Source organism: Rhynchophorus ferrugineus, unplaced genomic scaffold (assembly GCF_030347505.1).
Source record: "Rhynchophorus ferrugineus isolate W39M unplaced genomic scaffold, kcgeb_rfMv2 rfM10, whole genome shotgun sequence".
In the NCBI taxonomy this organism is placed as follows: domain Eukaryota; kingdom Metazoa; phylum Arthropoda; class Insecta; order Coleoptera; family Curculionidae; genus Rhynchophorus; species Rhynchophorus ferrugineus.
Genome location: NW_027472589.1, coordinates 12840752 through 12860818, shown reverse-complemented (window position 1 = coordinate 12860818; position 20067 = coordinate 12840752). Strand labels below are relative to the sequence as shown.

The following is a 20067-nucleotide window of genomic DNA, read 5'->3' as shown; positions in this document are numbered from 1 at the left end:
AAATAATTACTTTGGTTAAATAAATAACGTATGATGTTAACTCATTTCTTCAGAACAATGGCTTTATTCAACTATTTACAAATACATTTTCAAATTGTTTTTATAAACATTATGTGCTATAATATGTACAATTATATATTACATTACTATATTACAATGTATAAAGTATTTTAAATAAATAGCATAATAAAAAGCTTAGAAGTATTACTCTTTTTCTCTCTCTATATATATATATATAAAGTAAATTAATATGTACCCATTTTCACTTGCTACAGCTTAACTTGTCCAATGAGACCAATCAATATATTTAAAAATAAAGTTGTACACACAACTTTCTTAAAAATGTACATATTCTTCTTAGTAACGTAAATTTCCGTTTTTAAAGACGAAAATTAAAAATTAGAAGTGTTAATATTTGGTATTAAACGAAACCACTAAAACAAAGCATATTAATGGTTGGCTGATGGAGCTGGCAACGATAAATAACAATAGTATGGTATGTAAGCTCCAGACAAGATACGGTTTTCAATAAAGCATAAAACATGCTGAGTTCCATCAGTTTGAATTATCGGCGGTAAATGAACAACAGTTTGTTCCGTGCAATCTAGTTTTTCATCCTCTACGTTTCGCTGAGAGTCCGGGGAAATTTTTTCACTCCCTAATCGCTGTTGGGAGCTGTTATCAACTTTTTGACGGCACTGCTCGAGTTGTGCCAATTGCCCTATTTCACAGTTAGACTGTGATGAAGGTGTATATTATTTAGAATAAGTGCTATCTGCAAATGAAAATAAATACATTAATAAACATATATAAATTAGTATAAATAAAGTATCAAATGGTAACTCCTATTATTAATTATACATAAATATATTACTGTTTTGCATACTTCAATGAATATTGATAAATTGTCGTTTACATTCAGTCATATTTTAGTTATTGTTTGAACATTTGAACAAAACAAATTAATTTATTAAAATTGTTATTGTTTAATGTACATTGGCTTTAAAATATATAAGACAATCTTCATCCAGAGAAGCTAGAAATCATATCTTGCAGACTTGATACCTAAATCCGATGTCTTAATGCTTAAACGAATTTTAAATTAAATAAAGCTGGTTTAAACCTCCAAAATTTACGTTCACAGCATTTATATTATAAAAACAAAATGAGTTTCAGTTATTGTTAAAGTATTATATATATCTTAGACAAGTGCATCAGAACAAAAGTTAAAAAAACTATTGAAACATAGGATTTCCAAACACATTTGGATAATCCTATCAGTTCAATAGAAAATGTGATGCTTCAAATGACACTAAACAACTTGGTGTAAAAACTAAAATCTTCAATTCATTAAAGCGCATTTGTAACGTGTCAAATTAATCATTCATCAAAACTACTGCGGAACCCAACATTACCCTGTAACTTTTTTTAAATACAACTCCCTAAAAGCGTAACATACTTGTGGAAACTGTCGGTAAAACCAGCAACTGCGAATCCATTTTGCATTTGATGTCCTCTAACCATAAGTACTGATCATCGGAAGATTTGTTTGATGTAGAACTGAAAGGAAAAACTTTTAATACATCTAGTAATTTTATTATATTTAACAAAAAATACGCGAATGGGGATAAAGTAAATTCGGTTTTTAATGTTCGGGTTCTTATTCAATGAAGCTATATTATTGCACCTCTGAAAGATACCGGAACATTCTCGATATGAAAGTAAAATTACGACAATGATGTGCGAGCAAGAAAAGAAAGAAGTTAGACTACAAACATCTTATTATAAGTTATACGCCCAATTATCATTTGTTATGGCCTCTGGAAAACTATCTAAGTGGTATAAAGCTGGCTTCAAACTGGGCTTGTGGAAATTGCTTGGTTCAGTGTTTTAGTTGTAACATTCATTAATGAAAAGAATTAATTCAAACTGAAATTACTTTTTCCGCAATCCATTATAATAAGTATAGAATCGGAGGAATTATTTTAAAATAACATAAAAGATGCACTTACTTGTTCTTTGGAGACGAAGAGGATTCGCCTGTAAAATTGGGAGGGGTATACGGTGACCAGGTGTTCGAGGACAAACCAACGTGATTCTGTGACTTGTGTGTTCCGGAAGCCGTACTGATAGATTCTCTAGATCTCATGTCTGGCTTCTGTTGAACGATCTCCTTAGGAGGTTGTTTTGTAGTTGCCGCAGTTTCCTTCACCTTGTCCTGATTATTAATTTTTGTTTTGAAATTTCGATTCATAACCCCCTTCCGAAACAAATTATCGAACACCTCGTTCATGTTACTAACCACAGGTTTTACTGGTTCGGGCTTCTTCACTTGCGTATCAACTGATTCTTTCAGTATCTCTTGAAGTCTTCTCGAACCAAGCCTCGTGTTAGAAATAAATGACTCCGAATGGATGGGTTTCAGTCGCACCGTCTTCTTCGCAGGATTTTTGGTTGCACCCGCTGACTTCGCAGTAGGTATAGTTGATGGCTCTGTACTGACATAGTGTGTTTTTTGAATATCGGAGTTTGTCAATATTTTGGGAAGTTTCAACAAGACGGTCTTGCCTTTGAGGTCTAGTTTGTTAACACCGATGGATTTTAAATTGGCTGGTTGAGTTCGTGCAGCGGTAGGTGACGATATCTTCTCGGGTTTTGTATTCAATTTATCATTCGAAGGCTTGTTATCTCTAGGTGAATTTTGAGTTTTGACCGTTGCCGGTGTTTCAGTTTTGGGAACGTCGGGTTTTACTTTAACGGCGTTGATATAAATGCTTTGGGTGGCAGGAGTAACTTGCCATGAACTCTCCTTAGTAACGTTCTTCGATCCAGACCTTGTGGTGATTCCCAGAGTGAGTGGTACTAATTGCGGCAGGTTTTCATTGTTTTGTGTCGTAATAACACCCACAATCTTCGAATTCTTAGGCAGTTGATTCTGTAATTTTTCTATATTAGATAAATCCTCGCGCTCGGCAGCTAGACGTTTGCTCGTGGGAGATACAGTGGGCACCCTTGTCTTGGTCCAATTCCTTTGAGGTATGGTAAAGTTATCCACCGGTTTGGGAGACGGCTTTTTACCTCTTGGCCTTTTAATCGGCGGTCTCTTCTTGATGTCGTTATCCGCGATCGGTTTTTGCAGACGAATCTTCTTCAAAGGGTTCTCTTTCGGGACCAGGCCATTTTCCAGGAAATCGACGACGTCAATCGGTTTTTTCCCGTCGGGGTTCGGTCTACCTTTGCTCGGACACTGAGGGAAGTTATTATCGCACATTTCCGGTACCAGAGATGAAAAATCTGAATAAAAACTTGAATAAGATAACTGCGGTTGAGGTTTCACGATTACCTTACATGAACCGTCAAGATTCTGCAAAATCTCGGCCGGATTGGCGGTGGCTTCGCAAAACGTCCATTCATTCTCGGTGGGGAAGGAATTAGAGTCGCCTAATATACTGCTGGATGCACTGTTAAAGGTTAGCTCGAGCTCTGGTAGTACTTCTCCGGATGTAGTCTCAGTGCCCATTAGTTCCAGGAGATTGCTCTCCGGCTGATCTAAGCCAAACTCCGACGAAATATCCGGAGATTCTTGTTGACTCGTAAACAGCAAGTTCATCATGTAGGTGTGATCGCTGGTGTGTGATGCTCCATTGGTAACTTTGTTGGTATTCTGACCGGATGAATTGATATCCATTGAGTCCTTGCTCCCTAAACCGCTGGCGGTATTATCGATGTCTTTTTGTGTCGATTTCTTCAACATATATTTGGCTAGCACGTTTTCTGATTCTATATACGACTTGCAGTCGTCCAGGAGTTCATCGTAGCAGAGCTCGGTCTCAGTGGTAAGCTGATTTGCACACGAATCGTCACTAGGTTTAGTAGAAGATCCATCGGTAAGGACTTGAACAATGTTAGAACCAACTTTCAGATCAGAATTAGTTTGACTGGACAAGGAATTTTGCATGAAATTAGAAGAATTAACCGCTGATGGCGGGTTCATGTTGTTATTCAAGGGGGGTGAGAAAAAATTCGAGGCAAGCTTCTGAAGATTATCTTGGCAGGAACCGTCTACTTGATATTGAGTGCTCATGTTAGTATTAATATTCTTGTTTTCGGCGGATACCACTTTATCCGCTTTGTGGGAACTATCGATCAACCCATTTTTAACCATGTCAGAACTAACCGTAGATTGAGTGCCAAAAGTACTGCTGTTGCTGCCAGTCGAGAGAGCGGAACCAAAATGATCAGACGACGTGTTGTTATATAATTGCGTTTTGTTTTCGAAGAATGTCGCTACACCCATTTCAGGTCGGTCAAGAGCAAGGAAAGCGTCATCTCTATTAACAATGAAGTCAGGCAGAATCGGAATTTTCTGAATGTCAGTACCGATGCTGAACAGGTATAACTCATCGGCTTTTTCTTGGTAGCTTTTGCAGGAATCCATTTCTTCCGTGTTAGTTGGAGGGCTAGGGTTTCGATAACAAGTGCCCACTCTCTCGGCGGGTGACATATTCGGAGAACACTTATCCTGCAAATATTGATATTGTTCACTAGTTGAAATACTGCCGGACTCTGTTACATCTTCTGTCGGTATGGTGGGGTAATCACTGTTAGTATTAAGAGAACTATCATCCATCGGGGAAATTTCTGTCTGTTCACGTGGTAATGTAGTTTCTTTCTGAATATTTTCCATGTTAATACATTCATCTCGTGGTATTCCATTAATGACTTGTTCGGAACCAACAGCAGAATTCTCTGTGTTTGATTGAAATTTGTCGGAATTTATGTTAATTTCGATGTTATCGGTTGGCGCATTATTCACATCTACAAGATTTGCCTGAATTTCTAGGTCTGATATCGTAGATTGATCAATCGGCATTTCAATATTGCTCGTGGTTTCCATAAGAGGGGCAACCGAGGTACTAATGGTGTCCAGATTATTTGTATGAAGTGATGATTGATCTGGTTGTTCATCTGGTACTTGAATTGTAGTGTTATCGCTTGATGTAACTGAGACAGATTGTGATTCATCATTATATGTAGGCAGACTGTCAACAATAGGTTCATTCTGGCTTCCTGTAGTTTTTAATTCTGAGTCATATAATTGCTTTCCACTTTCATTTACTTGATTTATTGTAGTAAATTCATTTTGTACTTCAACAGATTTTAATTCGTCAACGCCTAAAGCTGGCGATTGACAATCTGCAATATTACACTCTGCTGAAGGAATGTCAATGCTGACAGGTTTAACTAAAATTTCTGGTGTTATTGAATCATCCATATTATTTATATCTTCTTTTTGGTTGGGCATATCACTATTATTTGAAGAAGGTAATATTTTTACAATCTCAGATTCTTCCATAGGACAATTTTCAGTAACAGATTCAATATGGCCTTCTATCTGTATTGATTCACTCACATCTTTGATTTCTAGGTCATCACCATGTTGTGTTTCAGCGTTGTTAACCTCATTAAACTGTTGGTCACCGTTGAAAACTTCGGGATCTATTTTAAGACGTTTAACGTTATTATCGTCTGTAACAGTACCATCCATTAATAAAACCCTCTTCCTGTTATTACTCTGTACTTTATCGACATCATCTTCATTTTCACTGTCTTTAGTGAAAATTTGACTGTCTTGTGATGTTATTCCTTCAGAATTAGGTATATGGTTATCAGTATCCATTTTTAATCCAGCTTCTATAGGGTGAGAGTCTGTAGCTTGTTGCTCTTCATTGTAAGATATCTCATTAATTTCGTTTGTCTGGTATATTTCTTGTTCAGATTTTTCTTTGAATGCTTCATCAATATTATCTTTTGGATAGTCTGCATCACAGGCTTCATGGTAAGACGATTCGCTAGCAACACACGTATGAGATGTTTCTTCTTCTGATTTATCATTTAAGATCCTACTAATATTATCCTCTGATTTGTTTTCGGTATGTTCGAAACTAACATCACACGTGCGAGATGTTTCTTCTTCTGATTTATCGTTTAAGACCCTACTAATATTATCCTCTGATTTGTTTTCGGTATGTTCTTGTTCAAATTGGTCGGTTACCATTGAAGTCGTCTTTTCATTCACTTGGACACTTTCTTCTAAAACTGATGACAACTCGGCCGGTTCCGGCTCGTTGATTTTAATTTCTTGGTCTGTATCATCAGTTTCTTTCTCATCCACATATCCAACACCTATATCAGCCAATATAATTTCGTTATCTGGCGTAATATGTTCTTCAATAATGGTTTCACTCTGCAGCTCAATTTCGGCAGAAATTCTCAGGTCCTGAAAGAATTGCTGAGATGTGTCATGAACATCCTCAACAGGAATGTTCGCCTCGTCTAAAACATTGTTCTGAATATCTTTCGGATTTTCATCAATTTCAGCCGATGATAATATGGTAGAATTTTCTTGAATATTGGTATTATTAATCTTAGTACTGTTCATATTTTCGATAAGACTGTCTCTGCATAACGTAATTTTTCTCTTTTTATGTTTTTTTGGTGGGGTAGATTCTATAATATCTTCAAATGAATCCGACTGCTCTACAATTTTTCGCTTGTTATTGATAAATATCTTTTCTTCATTTGTTGGATTAATTTTTTCTTCTGCTGCGGATGAAATTATTTTTGAAGTTTCAGTTGAATCCAACTGCTCAACATCTCGATTTTTATTAATAAATACTGTTTCTTCAATTGCTGAATCATTTTTATCATCTGTTGAAACTGAATTTTCAACTAAATCCAGTTTTACACTTTTTCGTTTTTTATTGGAAAAAACCAATCCTTCGCTTGCTGGATTGATTGTTGCTTCCGGCATGGATGAAGAAGGTTTGAGAGTTCCAACCGGGTCAACTGAATTCGATTGTTCTATAGTTTTTCGGTTTTTGTTAGTAGATTTTGTTTCTTCAATTGCCGAATTAATGTTATCCTCTGATCCCGATGGAGTGGTTTTGGAAGTCTCAGCCGGTTCTACACATTTGGGCTTTTTATTACTAGAAACTGGTTCTTCAATTGCTGGATTTATTTTTTCTCCTGGTAAGGATTGCTCTTCTCGTTTTGTATTAATGGATGCTGTTTCTTCAATTTCGGAAACATTTTTATCATCTGTTGAGGTTGAAGTTTCCACTGAATCCAAATGTTCTGCATCTTCTCGTTTTTTATTAACCGATCGTGTTTCTTCAACTGCTGCATCGGTTTTATCATCTGGTGAAGCTGAGGTTTCAACTGAATTTAATTTTTCGACACATTTTCGCTTTTTATCTCTATGAGTCGCTAGATTTTCATTTGCGGAATTAATTTCATGTGACGCAGATAAAGTCGTATTCGAAGTATTGTTTTCCCTTTTGGGCAATTCTACATTCATAACTTCATTTTTAGTGCTACCCTCAATCGGTAAATTGGAAGGTGCCCTTTTATCTAAACTATTACGATCTAATTTAACATATAGTTCATTAATTGTGACTTTACTATCAGAGTTGGTAGTTATATTATCCTGTCCATCAACGCTGAGTTTTGTTTTTTCTGGTATAATTTTGTGAACATGTTTTAATTCAACGCTTTTATTATCTCCCCTTTCCTCCAGTTTGTAATCTATTCTATCTAAAGATTCAGTTCTTGCGACGGCAGTTTTAACTGTAGATTTGCTATCATTTCGGTGTTTATGGTCCTTTTTACTTTTATTATTTTTTTCTCGTTTTTCAATTTTGTTCTTATCTTTACTGGAGTCAGAGTCATCCTTTTTATCTTGAATTTTCATCGAATCTGCACTTATGGTTCGTCGTTCTGCCACTTTTGGTGATGGTTTATCCTTTTCTCTAGATTTTCTGGTTTTAGACGAATCATTCTCGGTTTTAATATCTCTTTGGCCATCTTTTGAATTTGGAATATGCTCTTCAGTTTCCACGTCAGCGTTCGATGATTTGAATTCTTTTAAAAGTGAAGAATTATTTTCCTTACTTTTGTTGCGCAAATTTGATTCAACCCTTTTCAAAGACTTCTTCATATCACTTTTTGATGCACTTGATTTTTCTTCTTTTTTCTTCCTTTTGGCTTCGGTTTCTTTATTTTTAACTTTATCTTCTGTTGGTGAATGTATATTATTTTCTTTTACTGCTTTGGATTCATCATTTTTCAATGTACTTTCTTTTTCATCTTTTTTCTTCCTTTTAGTTTCTGGTTCTTTATTTTGGTGTTTATCTTCTGTTGTAGAACTAACACATACATTCTTTTCTTTAGTTGCTTTGGTATCTTGCTGTTTTTTAGACGATTTTTTCTGTTCCTTATTAGGCTTAGACATATTTTTTTCAGTAGTTCCGGTGGGGTCACTCTTTTCTGATCTATCACTCACACGTTTTCTATCACTATCATTTTGTTTAGATTTATTTACATTATCGCTTGTATTATGTTTATTATGCTCCGTCCAGGGTTTATCTCTCTTTTTATTTTTTTGTCCAGATTCTTTATTTTTCTTAACAGGATCATCTAAATTTTGCGCCTCTATATTCGAATAAGTTTCTTTCTTAGATATTTTTGCACTTCTATCTTGAGAAACTAAACCACTTGCTAGCTTATCTTTTTTCTCGTCCTTTTCATTAACTACTTTCTTATTTTCAAGTGGCATAATTTCTTTTTTACTTGATTTTTTATCCCTTTTGTTTTCTTTTCCAAATTTCTTTTTGTCACTAATGCTGTTATCTTCTGATTTGTTTTTCTTTTCTTCACTTGTATGTCTCCTTTCTTTAGATACATGCTTATTTCTACTGTTTTTTTCTTTCTTCTTATTTACGTCTTCATCGTTGTTGGTAACTTTCTTCTCCTCTTTCTTCGTCGATAATGATTCCCGTTCATTTTCTCCTTTTGGAACTTTGACTTTCGGATCTTTTGCTTCTTTGCGGAGTTTTTCTTTGTTATTTTTTATACTGACCCCTTCAGTTTTGTGCTCATTTTCGGTGGATTGAGAAGGTTGAACTATGTTATCTATGGCTGAAGTATCGGCAGTGGTCATTTTCTCAAGTGAACTTAAGTCATGTTGTTCACTCAATAAATCATGTGAACTATTTAGATTACCACATGGCTTTTCCACCAATTCATTAGCTTTTCCAGATTGTAAATTTACATCAACTTCAGGCTCTAAAGGTTTAATTTCTTCAGAATCCTCTTTGGAGGTTAGTTGTGACTGCTCAGGTTCTGAACTTTCTGTAGCATGCTGGATAACATTTTGTGGTTTGCTTTCATCAGCGTGGTCTTTATTTTCATTTAAATAATCTGTTTTTTCTAAAGATTGGCGCTGATTGTCAATTGTATTACCTAATATATTTTGTGAATTACTTTCATTGATCTCTGGTGTATTTTCTTTTACTATATCCCTTTCACTACTAGGTAATAGAGATTTTTCACAGGAACTAATTACAATTTCTTCTTGTACAGACAGCTGATGATAAGAGGCTTCAAAGTCATCGTCTATGGACTGTTCAGTATCATGTTGTAGTATATCAGTCTTAGTATCCTCAGTTGATTCAATTGTTAAATTGTGTGATATTTCTGGAATTTGAAAATCTGGCTCTACCTGAACTTCTTGACAACTGGATTCACAATCTCCATTGACATCATTGCTCGACAAGTTATCTGCCGTTTCCTTTGGTAAATCCTTTTCAAGATCTATGGCTGTCTGTTCTATAACCTCAGTATCAGCCTTAATGTTCTGTTCATCTGCTACTTTTGGATTACCAATATATGTTGTTACTTGAATTTTTTCTTCATTATCTATTGCAGACGTGGTAACTAAAATTTCATTATGTATTGTGGTAAGAGAATTTTGAGTAACCTCAAAGTAATTATCATTACCAATCTTTGAATCATAACAGTCTATCGATTGATTATCAAAATCCTCATAAGCACTTTTTGCTGCCTCCTGAGCTATAGAAACTAAATCTGAGTCAGAAGGGTCATTTAAGCCTACTTCTGAGTTTACATACTGAACATTTTCAGACTTTTGTATATCATCAGTAACAAGTGAATATTCCTTAACCTCGACTTCATTTGCAATGGGAACTTCGGTGTCAATTTTAACATTTTCAGAACATTCAGTGTGCGGAATGGCAGCAGAATCCTGACATGACGGAATTGCATCAACAATATTTGAATTTACCTCTATCTCTGGCCCATTGCAATGTGTAATGGTAGTTTGTTCAGTTATACTGACATCCAATGGATTAATATCAGTTCCACTCGCTCCAAGTCGCGGTTGCAGCTTTTCAATTGTCTCTTTTATTGTATTTTTTGATTTCGTGAAAAATCGCGTTTTCCACTTCAATGGCAAAGGTGCTTCATTAACTTCCGCATTTGCCATGGCATTTCTTTGAGCTTTAAGAGCTTGTTTGTACCTATCTTTCGGCGTGGTGCTGGGTGAAGTTGTTGGTAATACTACTGGATATATATTAGAATCAGAGGGGATGGTAACAACCGTCTTAGTTGGAGATATAATTTGATTATTGGTCTGAACAGGATGGTTGATTGGTCCTACTAGATTTAATTCCAATTCATTTTTTCTTGCTGGTTTCCTACCTGGTTTTTTCTTTTCCACTTTATTAAGAGTAATAGGTGGGTCGGTTGTAATGTGAAGTATATTTTTTGGTTTTCGGCCGCGTTTTTTCTTTGGCGAGGCATCTACTGGAACAGATATTACATCTTGACCTTTAAAAGCAGAGTTTTTATTTTTCAATGGGATTAAAGGTTTAGTTTTTTCAGTACCCGGAACTAATGACTCGGCCGTTTTTGGAATTATGTCATGATCATCAATTACTGATCCGGAGCGACGTCTTAATTTCGATAGATAGTTAGATGAATCCTCTTCCTTGAGCTCAGGACAATCCAACGCCACTGTGTTTGGAGAATCAGTTACAATTTCACTACCTGATCGAGAACGAAGTTTAGAGCGATACTCACAGTTTGTGTTCTTCTCTTTTGGTTTCCGGCCAGATTTCTTTAAGATATTCGTTTGATCTGGTATGCACTCTTCAGTGATTTTACTATGATCCTGTTTTGATTTTGGAGTATTCAGTCTAGGTCTTCCTTTCCGCGGCGATGGTGTTCTCCTCGAGAGCATCCGTTGAGTTAGAGGAACATTATCGTCTGAATCGCTGGAAGTTAGTAATGGAGGGGTAGGCGGTAGCTGCTTTATCTGCGCTTTAGTTTTCTGTTTAGGTCGTGGACTGGGCATCTCATGAAGTTGGCTCTTCTTAGGTGCTGTATTTAATGTAATTTCCAGATAATCTTGAATCGGCAACGACACTTCTCCGTTAATGACTCTAGGTGGTACTGGATTATTATTGTGTTCAGTATCTTCGAATTGTTCAGATGCTGTACCATCGATTAGAAGTTTACCGTCCGAGTCACTTCCATCTGTAGCTTCAGAATTATATAGTTGAGAGGATTCTTGATCACAGCTTTCAATATTCTGATAAACCTTATAGGAAATATAATCCTTGGAAAATTTTAAAAAAGAACTGGATTCCGGTACGGGGATTTTGGGTTGGCAAGACGCAGTGGCGGCTAATAAACAGATGCCTTTATTTTCTTCAATATCGTCTTCGATCGGCGGCATTTGTAGCGGGGTTACTCCTGAAAAAAAATTATATTAACGTTCGTTATCTTGCATTAGTATATACTGATAAATTTTAATACACATATAAAAACTTTACCTGCAGGCTCTTCTGGTATATTATTAGTTAATCTTGAAACAGTTGAAGCAGTATTATTGAAGTCATAATTTTCCATTGTACTATCTTCCTTGAATGCCTGTTTAAATTTATCGGCATTCGGAACTTCGACGGGCACATTTGCAGCATGCTCGTCTTCAGATACTTTTGGCATTGCCAAATTTAATGGACTACTAGCCATGTATCCACCTTTTTCCCGTTCAATGTCCGTTAGAAAATGAGTGGGGTTTCCATAATAATATTTATTATCGGGTATTAGTACATATTGCTTTTCATTAGCTGTAACAATTGATGTTCCTGTTTTGTTCTTGTTTATGGTTACTTCTTCACACGAATTCAGGCTACTAGATTTGCTAACTGTAAAATCCAAAATTTCATTATGAATATTTGCTTCATACTCAAAGCGATGATTAAAAGTTCTGATAGAAAATAACTCACTCTGTGACTTCATAGATTCGTTATTAATCTCGGGTATTGTAGTGTTGGTTATATTTTTCTCATTTTCTGATACAGATTTATCGCCAATTTGCACCTTGTCTGGTATAGTTTCACAAGCATTTTTACTTATATTACCTGTATCTGCTACTGTATTAGGTCTGACTTTTTCATTTTCAGCAAGAATGTCCGCTAAATCTTGAAACTCCTGTGGATATTTATGAGCATTAGTGGTTACTGGCTCTGTAGACTGTTTTTTATCACTAGCAGATAGCGATTCTTCAGATTGTGATAATTTGACGTCGTTTTGGTCATCAGAACGGTGATTATGAATTACTAATCCATTTTCTTCACACTCTGCTACTTCGGCGTTATTAAGCATACCATCACAGTGCTGTAGTATCTCAATTTCCTTATGAAAACTCTGTTCTTCAGTTTCTTCTTGAACTTTATTATGATTACATGCTCCAACAGTTTCTGCGGGCTCTTCATTTAATTTACATTTTATCGCTGATTCTGTCACTTGACACTGTGATACTTTAGAGTTATTAAGCACACTATCACAAGGCTGTAGTGTCTCAATTTCCTTATGAAAAGTTTGTTCTTCCGTTTCTTCTTTAACTTTATTATCACTACATGCGTCAACAGTTTCTGCAGGCTCTTCATTTAATTTATATTTTGTTACTTGACACTGTGATATTTTAGAGTTATTAAGCACACTATCACAAGGCTGTAGTGTCTCAATTTCCTTATGAAAACTTTGTTCTTCTGCTTCTTCTTGAACTTTATTATCACTACATGCGTCAACAGTTTCTGCAGGCTCTTCATTTAATTTATATTTTGTCACTTGACACTGTGATACTTTAGAGTTACTAAGCACACTATCACAAGGCTGTAGTGTCTCAATTTCCTTATGAAAACTTTGTTCTTCTGCATCTTCTTGAACTTTATTATCACTACATGCTTCAACAGTTTCTGCAGGCTCTTCATTTAATTTACATTTTGTCACTAATTCTGTCACTTGACACCGTGATACTTTAGAGTTATTAAGCACAGTATCACAATGCTGTAGTGCCTCAATTTCCTTGTGACAGCTCTGTTCTTCCATTTCTTCTTGAACTTTATTATCACTACATGCTTCAACAGTTTCTGCAGGCTCTTCATTTAATTTACATTTTGTCACTAATTCTGTCACTTGACACTGTGATACTTTAGAGTTATTAAGCACAGTATCACAATGCTGTAGTGCCTCAATTTCCTTATGACAGCTCTGTTCTTCTTGAACTTTATTATCAATGCATGCTTCAACAGTTTCTGTAGGCCCTTCATATAATTTACATTTTGTCACTGATTCTGTCTCTTGACGCTGTGATATTTCGGCGTTATTAAGTATACCATCACAAGGCTGTAGTGTCTCAATTTCCTTATGGAAACTCTGTTCTTCAGTTTCTTCTTGAACTTTATTATCACTACATGCTTCAACAGCTTCTTCATCTAATTTACATTTTGTCACTGATTCTGTCTCTTGACATTGTGACACTTTAGAGTTAATAAGAACACTAGTACAAAGCTGTGGTGTCTCAATTTCCTGATGAAAACTCCGTTCTTTGGCTTCTTTTCCATATTTATTGTCATTATATGCTTCAACAGTTTCTGCAAGCTGTTCGTTTGTTTTTAATTTACTTGTCAAATCATATATTGGTACTAACTCATTATTCATGTCACCTTGGACTGTCATCTCAATTGTATTTTCTAAACTCTGTATTTTCTCAATGTTGTTCCCTTCATAGCAAAATACATTATCAAGAAGTTCCTCCAAAACTAACTGTACTGTTTTATGTTTGTTAATTACATCACTGTCAGCAGAAGAAATTTCCATATTAGTAATTAGGCCTAAATTGTTCACTGTACTTGTCTTATTCATTTTATTGAAGGTATTAATATTGCCAGGAGAGACATTTGACTTATTACTAACAGAAGCTACTTCTTCTATAGGTTTATCCATAATGTTTAACTTATGACTTGCTTCAACTATGCTTACCTCAGTATTACTATTAAAAGCATCAATATGAATAGGATTTGATAAATCGATGTTACAATTTGAAACTTCTCTATCAATAGCAGCTTCCGGCCCAGAGTGAGATATAACTGCATCATAGCATAGTTGATTTAGATTTTTTTCTATACTCTGATCAATATGTGTGGAGAAATCAGAAGCTTCATATCTATCACTAATGATTTCCACATGTTGTTGGAATTGAGTTTCTGATGAATTAAATAAAGTTTCCGACGTGAGAACAGCAGAACTTTTTTCAACCTCTTGATCATTACAGTTATTCAGGTTACTAGAATCTTCAGGATTACTTGATTTTTCCATGTTTTCAATAGAATATGTTTTAGTATCACAAAGTATATTTTTTTCTATACGGTCTGGTAAAAATGGTTCTTCTGTATTTTTAACATTTGGTGGTGTATCTCCATTAAATTGATCAGTATGTTCTCCATAATTTTCAGACTTTTGGCCTTGCTCACATGTAGCATTCTTCACGATTTGCGTACTAGAAGTAATTTTTTCATTCCCTTCTGTAGTTATAGATTCATTTAAACATTCTTTCCTTGTGTCAGGGTCTATTTCTTCTGTATTGATATTGGATCCATTAACTAAATCAATATCTCCTTTATTAATGTTTAAATTAGGAATATGTTCGTTGTTTTCTGATACCTTTTGGTTACAAGAAACATTACAGTTTATTTCTTGTGAACTTATAACATTGTTACTAAAATCTTTACTCAATGGTGTTGCTTGATCTGGACTATTTAATTTTAATTGCGTTATCTGTAGGTCTTTTTTAATATTCTGTTTATCAGACTTACAATCTGATATGATTTCAATTTTTGAATTACACTTTTCTGTTAATTTATGTACAGAAGCCTGATTAGATAATTCTTCACTATTTTTTTCAGTATGTAAGGATATTTCCTGAGATATTAAATTATGAGTATCAGCTACAATTACTTTAGACTGGTCACTATCAGATATGACAACCATTCTTGATTCAATTCTGGTATCATTAGCGATCAAGTGGCCCTCAATAGCAGCTGAAAAATCTTCTTTTGGTCCACTATTAATTAATTCCTTATTGGTGATAAGTTTATCACGGAATTCCGATACATGTTTTACAGCTGCATTAGTGTAAATGTCAACACTGGACTCAGTACTTTGGTCAATGCATGTTTCATTTTCTGGTACTAACATACCTTTCTTCTCAGATTCAATACTCAACATTTCTTTACCTATATGGGTTTGTTTTCGCTCTGATGTCACCTCTTGAGTTTGTATTGTATTCAGTTCTTTTTCTGTAACTACAAATGAGCCTATCACTGCCCGGTCTATTTCAGGTTCTTCATTGGTTTCTATATTTTTAGAAAGAGCTATTTTTGTAATGCAATGAGAGTAACTTATATTTTCCAGGCAACTCCCTGGTAATTGATCCTTCTGGCTAGATTGTTCCCGTTCTGTAAAATTCACACTGTTTTGTATCTCAATGTTGTTAATGTCTGCTGTAGCCTGAACATTATTTGAAATATTAATTGGTGCTACTTGAAGGGAATTAGAATGATTATTTACTATATATTCATTATCCTTGAATGATATATTTTCACTGGTATTGGGGATCAGAATATTTAAATCTCTATTGTGACTAGTATCACCTTCTGTAATTTGAACACTTGTTTCTTTACTGCTAATTTCAATATCCATATCATTACTTTCATTAGAAGTGTCCAAAAGTGATGATGAGTCCAAATCAATTACTCCACCTTCTGTATCTGTTGATATTTGATTTCCCTGCTGATCTCTACTTCCGTCAGCACTTTCAGTATGTTCACCAAGATGAATAGTAACATGTGTACCTTTTTCACATTCAAAATCATCAGTTTTAGATTGAATTTCACAAACAGTACCAACAGATATATTTTTCACTTGTGATTCGTTTGCAATAGCAATTTGAAGGGAATTATTATCCTCTGGATTATTTTGGTGCATTTGATATGCATTATTTGTACTAACCGATGATTTTATGGATTGCTGAAGATCTTCAGTTTGTTTAGTTACATGAACTGATATATTTCTACCTACAGATGAGTTCTTTTCTCCCACCTTATTTAGTTCATTTTTTTGAAATTGTTTTATAGGCTGCTTAATTACATCACTTAGAAAAGAACAACTTGGTACTCTTGTATTCTTATTTTTATCTTCTAATAACAAAGAATTGGGAATTTGCTGCAAATCTTTTCGTACCCGGAGCAGATTCTTATTTTTATTGCAGTCAAATATTGATTGATTTTCCTTATCTGTAGATTTATAGCATGTATTTGAAGAAATCATTTTATCACTGACTGCAGCATCACTATTTTGTTCGCTATTGGTTTCTCTAAAGCCTTCTGTATTTTCCCTGACATTTGAGTTTTCTTGAGTTTTATTAGACCCTTCATTTGTTTTAATGATGGCTTCTGATGTTAATCTACTATCTGTACTACTATTTTTTGTTTCTTGTTCACTACTGGTCATATCTGAATGTTTTAATAAATGTATCACAACTTTATCTGGCCCTTCTTGAATAGTAATCTGTAAACAAGATTATAGTTAATGCCTTCATTTGCCTTATGTTTTTTTTCCTTAGAATTACTTACAAAATTTATATATTTCAACAAAGCTAAAATATAATTATTATAATTATAAATAAACTTAATAACATAGATAAAATATATGAAGATCTATTGAGATATAAACATTATAAAATGAATAAATAATATCTATTTACATTAAAAAATAATTTCAAATTTTATTAATATATTCTTGAGTATTTTGTTGTTTTCCCTAACTAATAATGTTTTAAATGCTTTTATTTTCTGGCATAAAGGCAATTAAGTATTAAAAACACTCACCTGGCCAATGTTAGCATTTATCCAATGTTCTATTTGTTTTGAGATGCCTGGTATAGAAACTTCACTAGTCAATGGAGCACTAGTTTGCACTAAAGCTGTTCTGTCCGAGTCTGAGATCACATTTGCACTTTCACATATACTACCACTAACATTATTTACTGAATTTACACAAGTTTGTACAATTTCTGACTGTATTGTATTATTATTAGTCAAACGATTGTTTGTTACATCTGTCTGTTCAGGTTCACTTGAGTCACTAAGGTCTTCTGACAAGTCAATTATATCATTAGGCACAGGATTTGCTTCTAGAAGGTAGTTGTGTTTTGAAAATGGACGATGAAATATATTCTGAGGCAGGTGATTAGTCAATGGAGGAACATGAGCATTACTTATTGGTGAATCACAACTTTCATCAGATATTAAAAGAACATCATCATCACGTTCATCTTGTGTTGGTGATTTAGTTTTCCTATATGGCTCAGAGGCATTAGTACACTGCATATTAACTCCATTTGGCTGAACAGTCTGTTGTAGCATACCATTTTTCAACCTGCTGCTTCCTTGACCAGTATCATTCGGTTCATTCTGAATAGGATTTCGCCACCTTTCTCTTTTTAAGGGAAATTTCCCCTTTAATTTGGTATTTGTTACTCTTTGTCCTGTATCATTTTCATCCAATATAATTATAACATCACCTAGATCTCTAGCACTGGGTGTTGAATATCTTGAAAAAGGTGTAAAAGAGTTTGGTGTTTCTGAATTAGATTCCTTGCTATAACAAGTTAGTTGCGAGGGTCTCTTCATGTTGTCTAAAGGACTGAACATGGAAGTACTCTGATAGATCTTTGCTTTTACATGCCTGCAATAAACACAAATAATATTACCTTATAAATTAATGTAACAATAAAATACTCACTCTATAATTTGATTAAAGTACTCAGGAACATCATATGGAATTTCTACAAGGAGGTTTAGTATCATTGTCCAAATTTCTTGGGTATTCGTAGAACATCTTACAAAAATTGTTTTTAACAAGGCCAGAATTCTCTGTTCCAAATTATAATAATAGCTATCATTATTATATTCTGAATTTTTTAAAACGCCTAGTTCCAATTTTATGTAAAAAAGAATTAATTCCTTGAACGATTCATTCAAATAGTATCTTCCTCTTATCTAAAAAAACAACAGTTGTTATATAACTTTGTAAAAACACATGGGATGTCATAAAAATTATAAAAAACCAACTTACTTCTTCAAGTCTACAGTTGTAATCATGTATTAACATAATACTATCATGAACTCGTAAAACAAATTTTGGGGTTCTTCTTAGATGATCTCTGGTTTCAAATATACTTCTGGAAGATTTTAAAAAGACAAATTTTAATATTTGCTAATCTTTTTAAGTAAAATAAAAATATATATAAAATAGACCATTTACTTCTTCAAATTCATTGAGCATTTTGATGTATTTTTTTGAAATTATGCACTATTATATCCAAAATTTAATATCAAATTTTAAAAATTTAAAATTATTAATCAAAACAAATGTCATTCTTGAAACAGAAATCAATTCTGGGGCTTCTTCATCAAAGGTCTTCTAAGCTGTGGAAGGTTCCAAGTTGTTGATTCTTCTGTTTCTTCTTCAAATTATCTTCTTTCTTTGTTAATCTTCTAATCTTCATTGATCCACAATTAATGTTATTAACTAATAATTTTACAGCTGATTTAAAAACAGTTAAACCTGATATGTAGTAATAATCTATATTTTAACTCCTTAAGTAATCAAAATGTATAAAACAGAATTAAATAACTGGTAGTCTTGATCCATACTTTTTCTTATAATCCTTTACAGAAAAAAAAAATTAGTAAAAGTGCCTTACTATAACCCCTCGAAGACAATTTAAACACAAAATGCAGAATACATTTAATAGGGATAAAAAGTAAAATCTTCAAGGGCCACTTAAATTAGAGTTTGTTTTAAATGATTTCATGGACATACCGCTTAATATGCTGTAAAAGGGCTTTGGCATTTTCTAAAGATGGAGGCATATGTAAAATTTTCTTGATTTTCTCATCTGTGATATCTACAAAAATAATTAATAATAAATTATAATATTTACAAAAAATAATAAAAACATTGTTTACATTCAAAACATTTCAATTATATAACAAAAAAACAATAGTTCAATATATTGTTTACACACAAAAAAGCTAATGTTACCACTGCATACCTGAAGTACATGATGATTGTCGAGTGTTGTTCCTTTTACTTGTTCTGGACTGTTCATACTGGTAACTCCCCATCATTTTGAAGTTTTAAGTTAATACACCTAAAAAAGAATTTATTTCTCTTTTATAAATCCACTATATTCGTTTAAATCTCTTTTAATATCAAGATTATTTAAACCATCTTGTGTGTTCAAATTGTAAATAGACACATTCTATATAAAAACTTTTACATAAATTAATAACAAACGGTTTTTACAATTATTTAAAAACGTATAAAATATATAAAACTACAATAATACGCACTTGAGAGGTTGAAACGACCAAAATAGTCGAGGAATCTAGATCAGAAACTGGCTGCACTTAAATCGTCACGTTCACAAACACACAATATTGCAGTTTACAAAACCTTATAAAATATATTATACAGTAAATAATAAATGTTTTTTCACGTTATGTTGCATATCACTAACTTATTTGACGAACGCTTTAAAACACGTTTCAAAGTCTTGTTTTTACTTCACTTGATCATTTGTGTTAGCCATTATGGTCTTTAGTAAGAATATGAAGGCGGGGAGACAGACGTCAAAGAAGACTTAGTCACTAAAACAACCATAAAACAGTAACAAGGGATAGAAATATATGGATGTACATTAATAAAAGAAAGATAGCCGAATATCGATTACGATGGAGTAGGTATTTACTACGTTAAAAATTGAAATGAGCAAGTACCACCAATACAAAT

The 20067-nt window shown here is 33.8% G+C and overlaps 1 protein-coding gene across 10 annotated transcripts; it reads right to left on the bottom strand.

The window, feature by feature from the left end:
• Nucleotides 1-44: 44 nt before the first annotated feature.
• On the bottom strand, nucleotides 45-19888 carry LOC143204093 (uncharacterized). 10 transcript variants are annotated; one of them, XM_076416549.1, is made up of 12 exons: nucleotides 19629-19888; nucleotides 19328-19426; nucleotides 19096-19180; nucleotides 18346-18451; nucleotides 18013-18269; nucleotides 17097-17955; nucleotides 11697-16776; nucleotides 10942-11616; nucleotides 10747-10875; nucleotides 2013-10689; nucleotides 1460-1560; nucleotides 45-775 (listed from the first exon to the last, which is right to left on the bottom strand). In XM_076416549.1, the coding sequence occupies exons 2-12, from the start codon at nucleotides 19401-19403 to the stop codon at nucleotides 756-758; spliced, it is 16065 nt and encodes a 5354-aa protein (XP_076272664.1). In that variant the 5' UTR covers nucleotides 19404-19426; nucleotides 19629-19888; the 3' UTR covers nucleotides 45-755. The 10 variants fall into 10 exon arrangements, with proteins under 10 accessions (XP_076272664.1, XP_076272665.1, XP_076272660.1 ...); XM_076416550.1 differs by having other exon boundaries at nucleotides 2013-10875; nucleotides 11697-12071; nucleotides 12153-16776; XM_076416545.1 differs by having other exon boundaries at nucleotides 1416-1560; nucleotides 2013-3294; nucleotides 3349-11616.
• Between the last annotated feature and the right edge of the window lie 179 nt (nucleotides 19889-20067).

Excerpts from the sequence above, each read along its gene's own strand:
- LOC143204093 (XM_076416541.1), bottom strand. The coding sequence starts at position 19,403 with ATGATGGGGAGTTACCAGTATGAACAGTCCAGAACAAGTAAAAGGAAC. Across the intron at positions 16,777-17,096 it reads TAAATGCTAACATTGGCCAG|ATTACTATTCAAGAAGGGCC; the intron begins GTGAGTGTTTTT and ends TCTTGTTTACAG. Across the intron at positions 776-1,459 it reads TTTACCGACAGTTTCCACAA|ATAGCACTTATTCTAAATAA; the intron begins GTATGTTACGCT and ends TTTCATTTGCAG.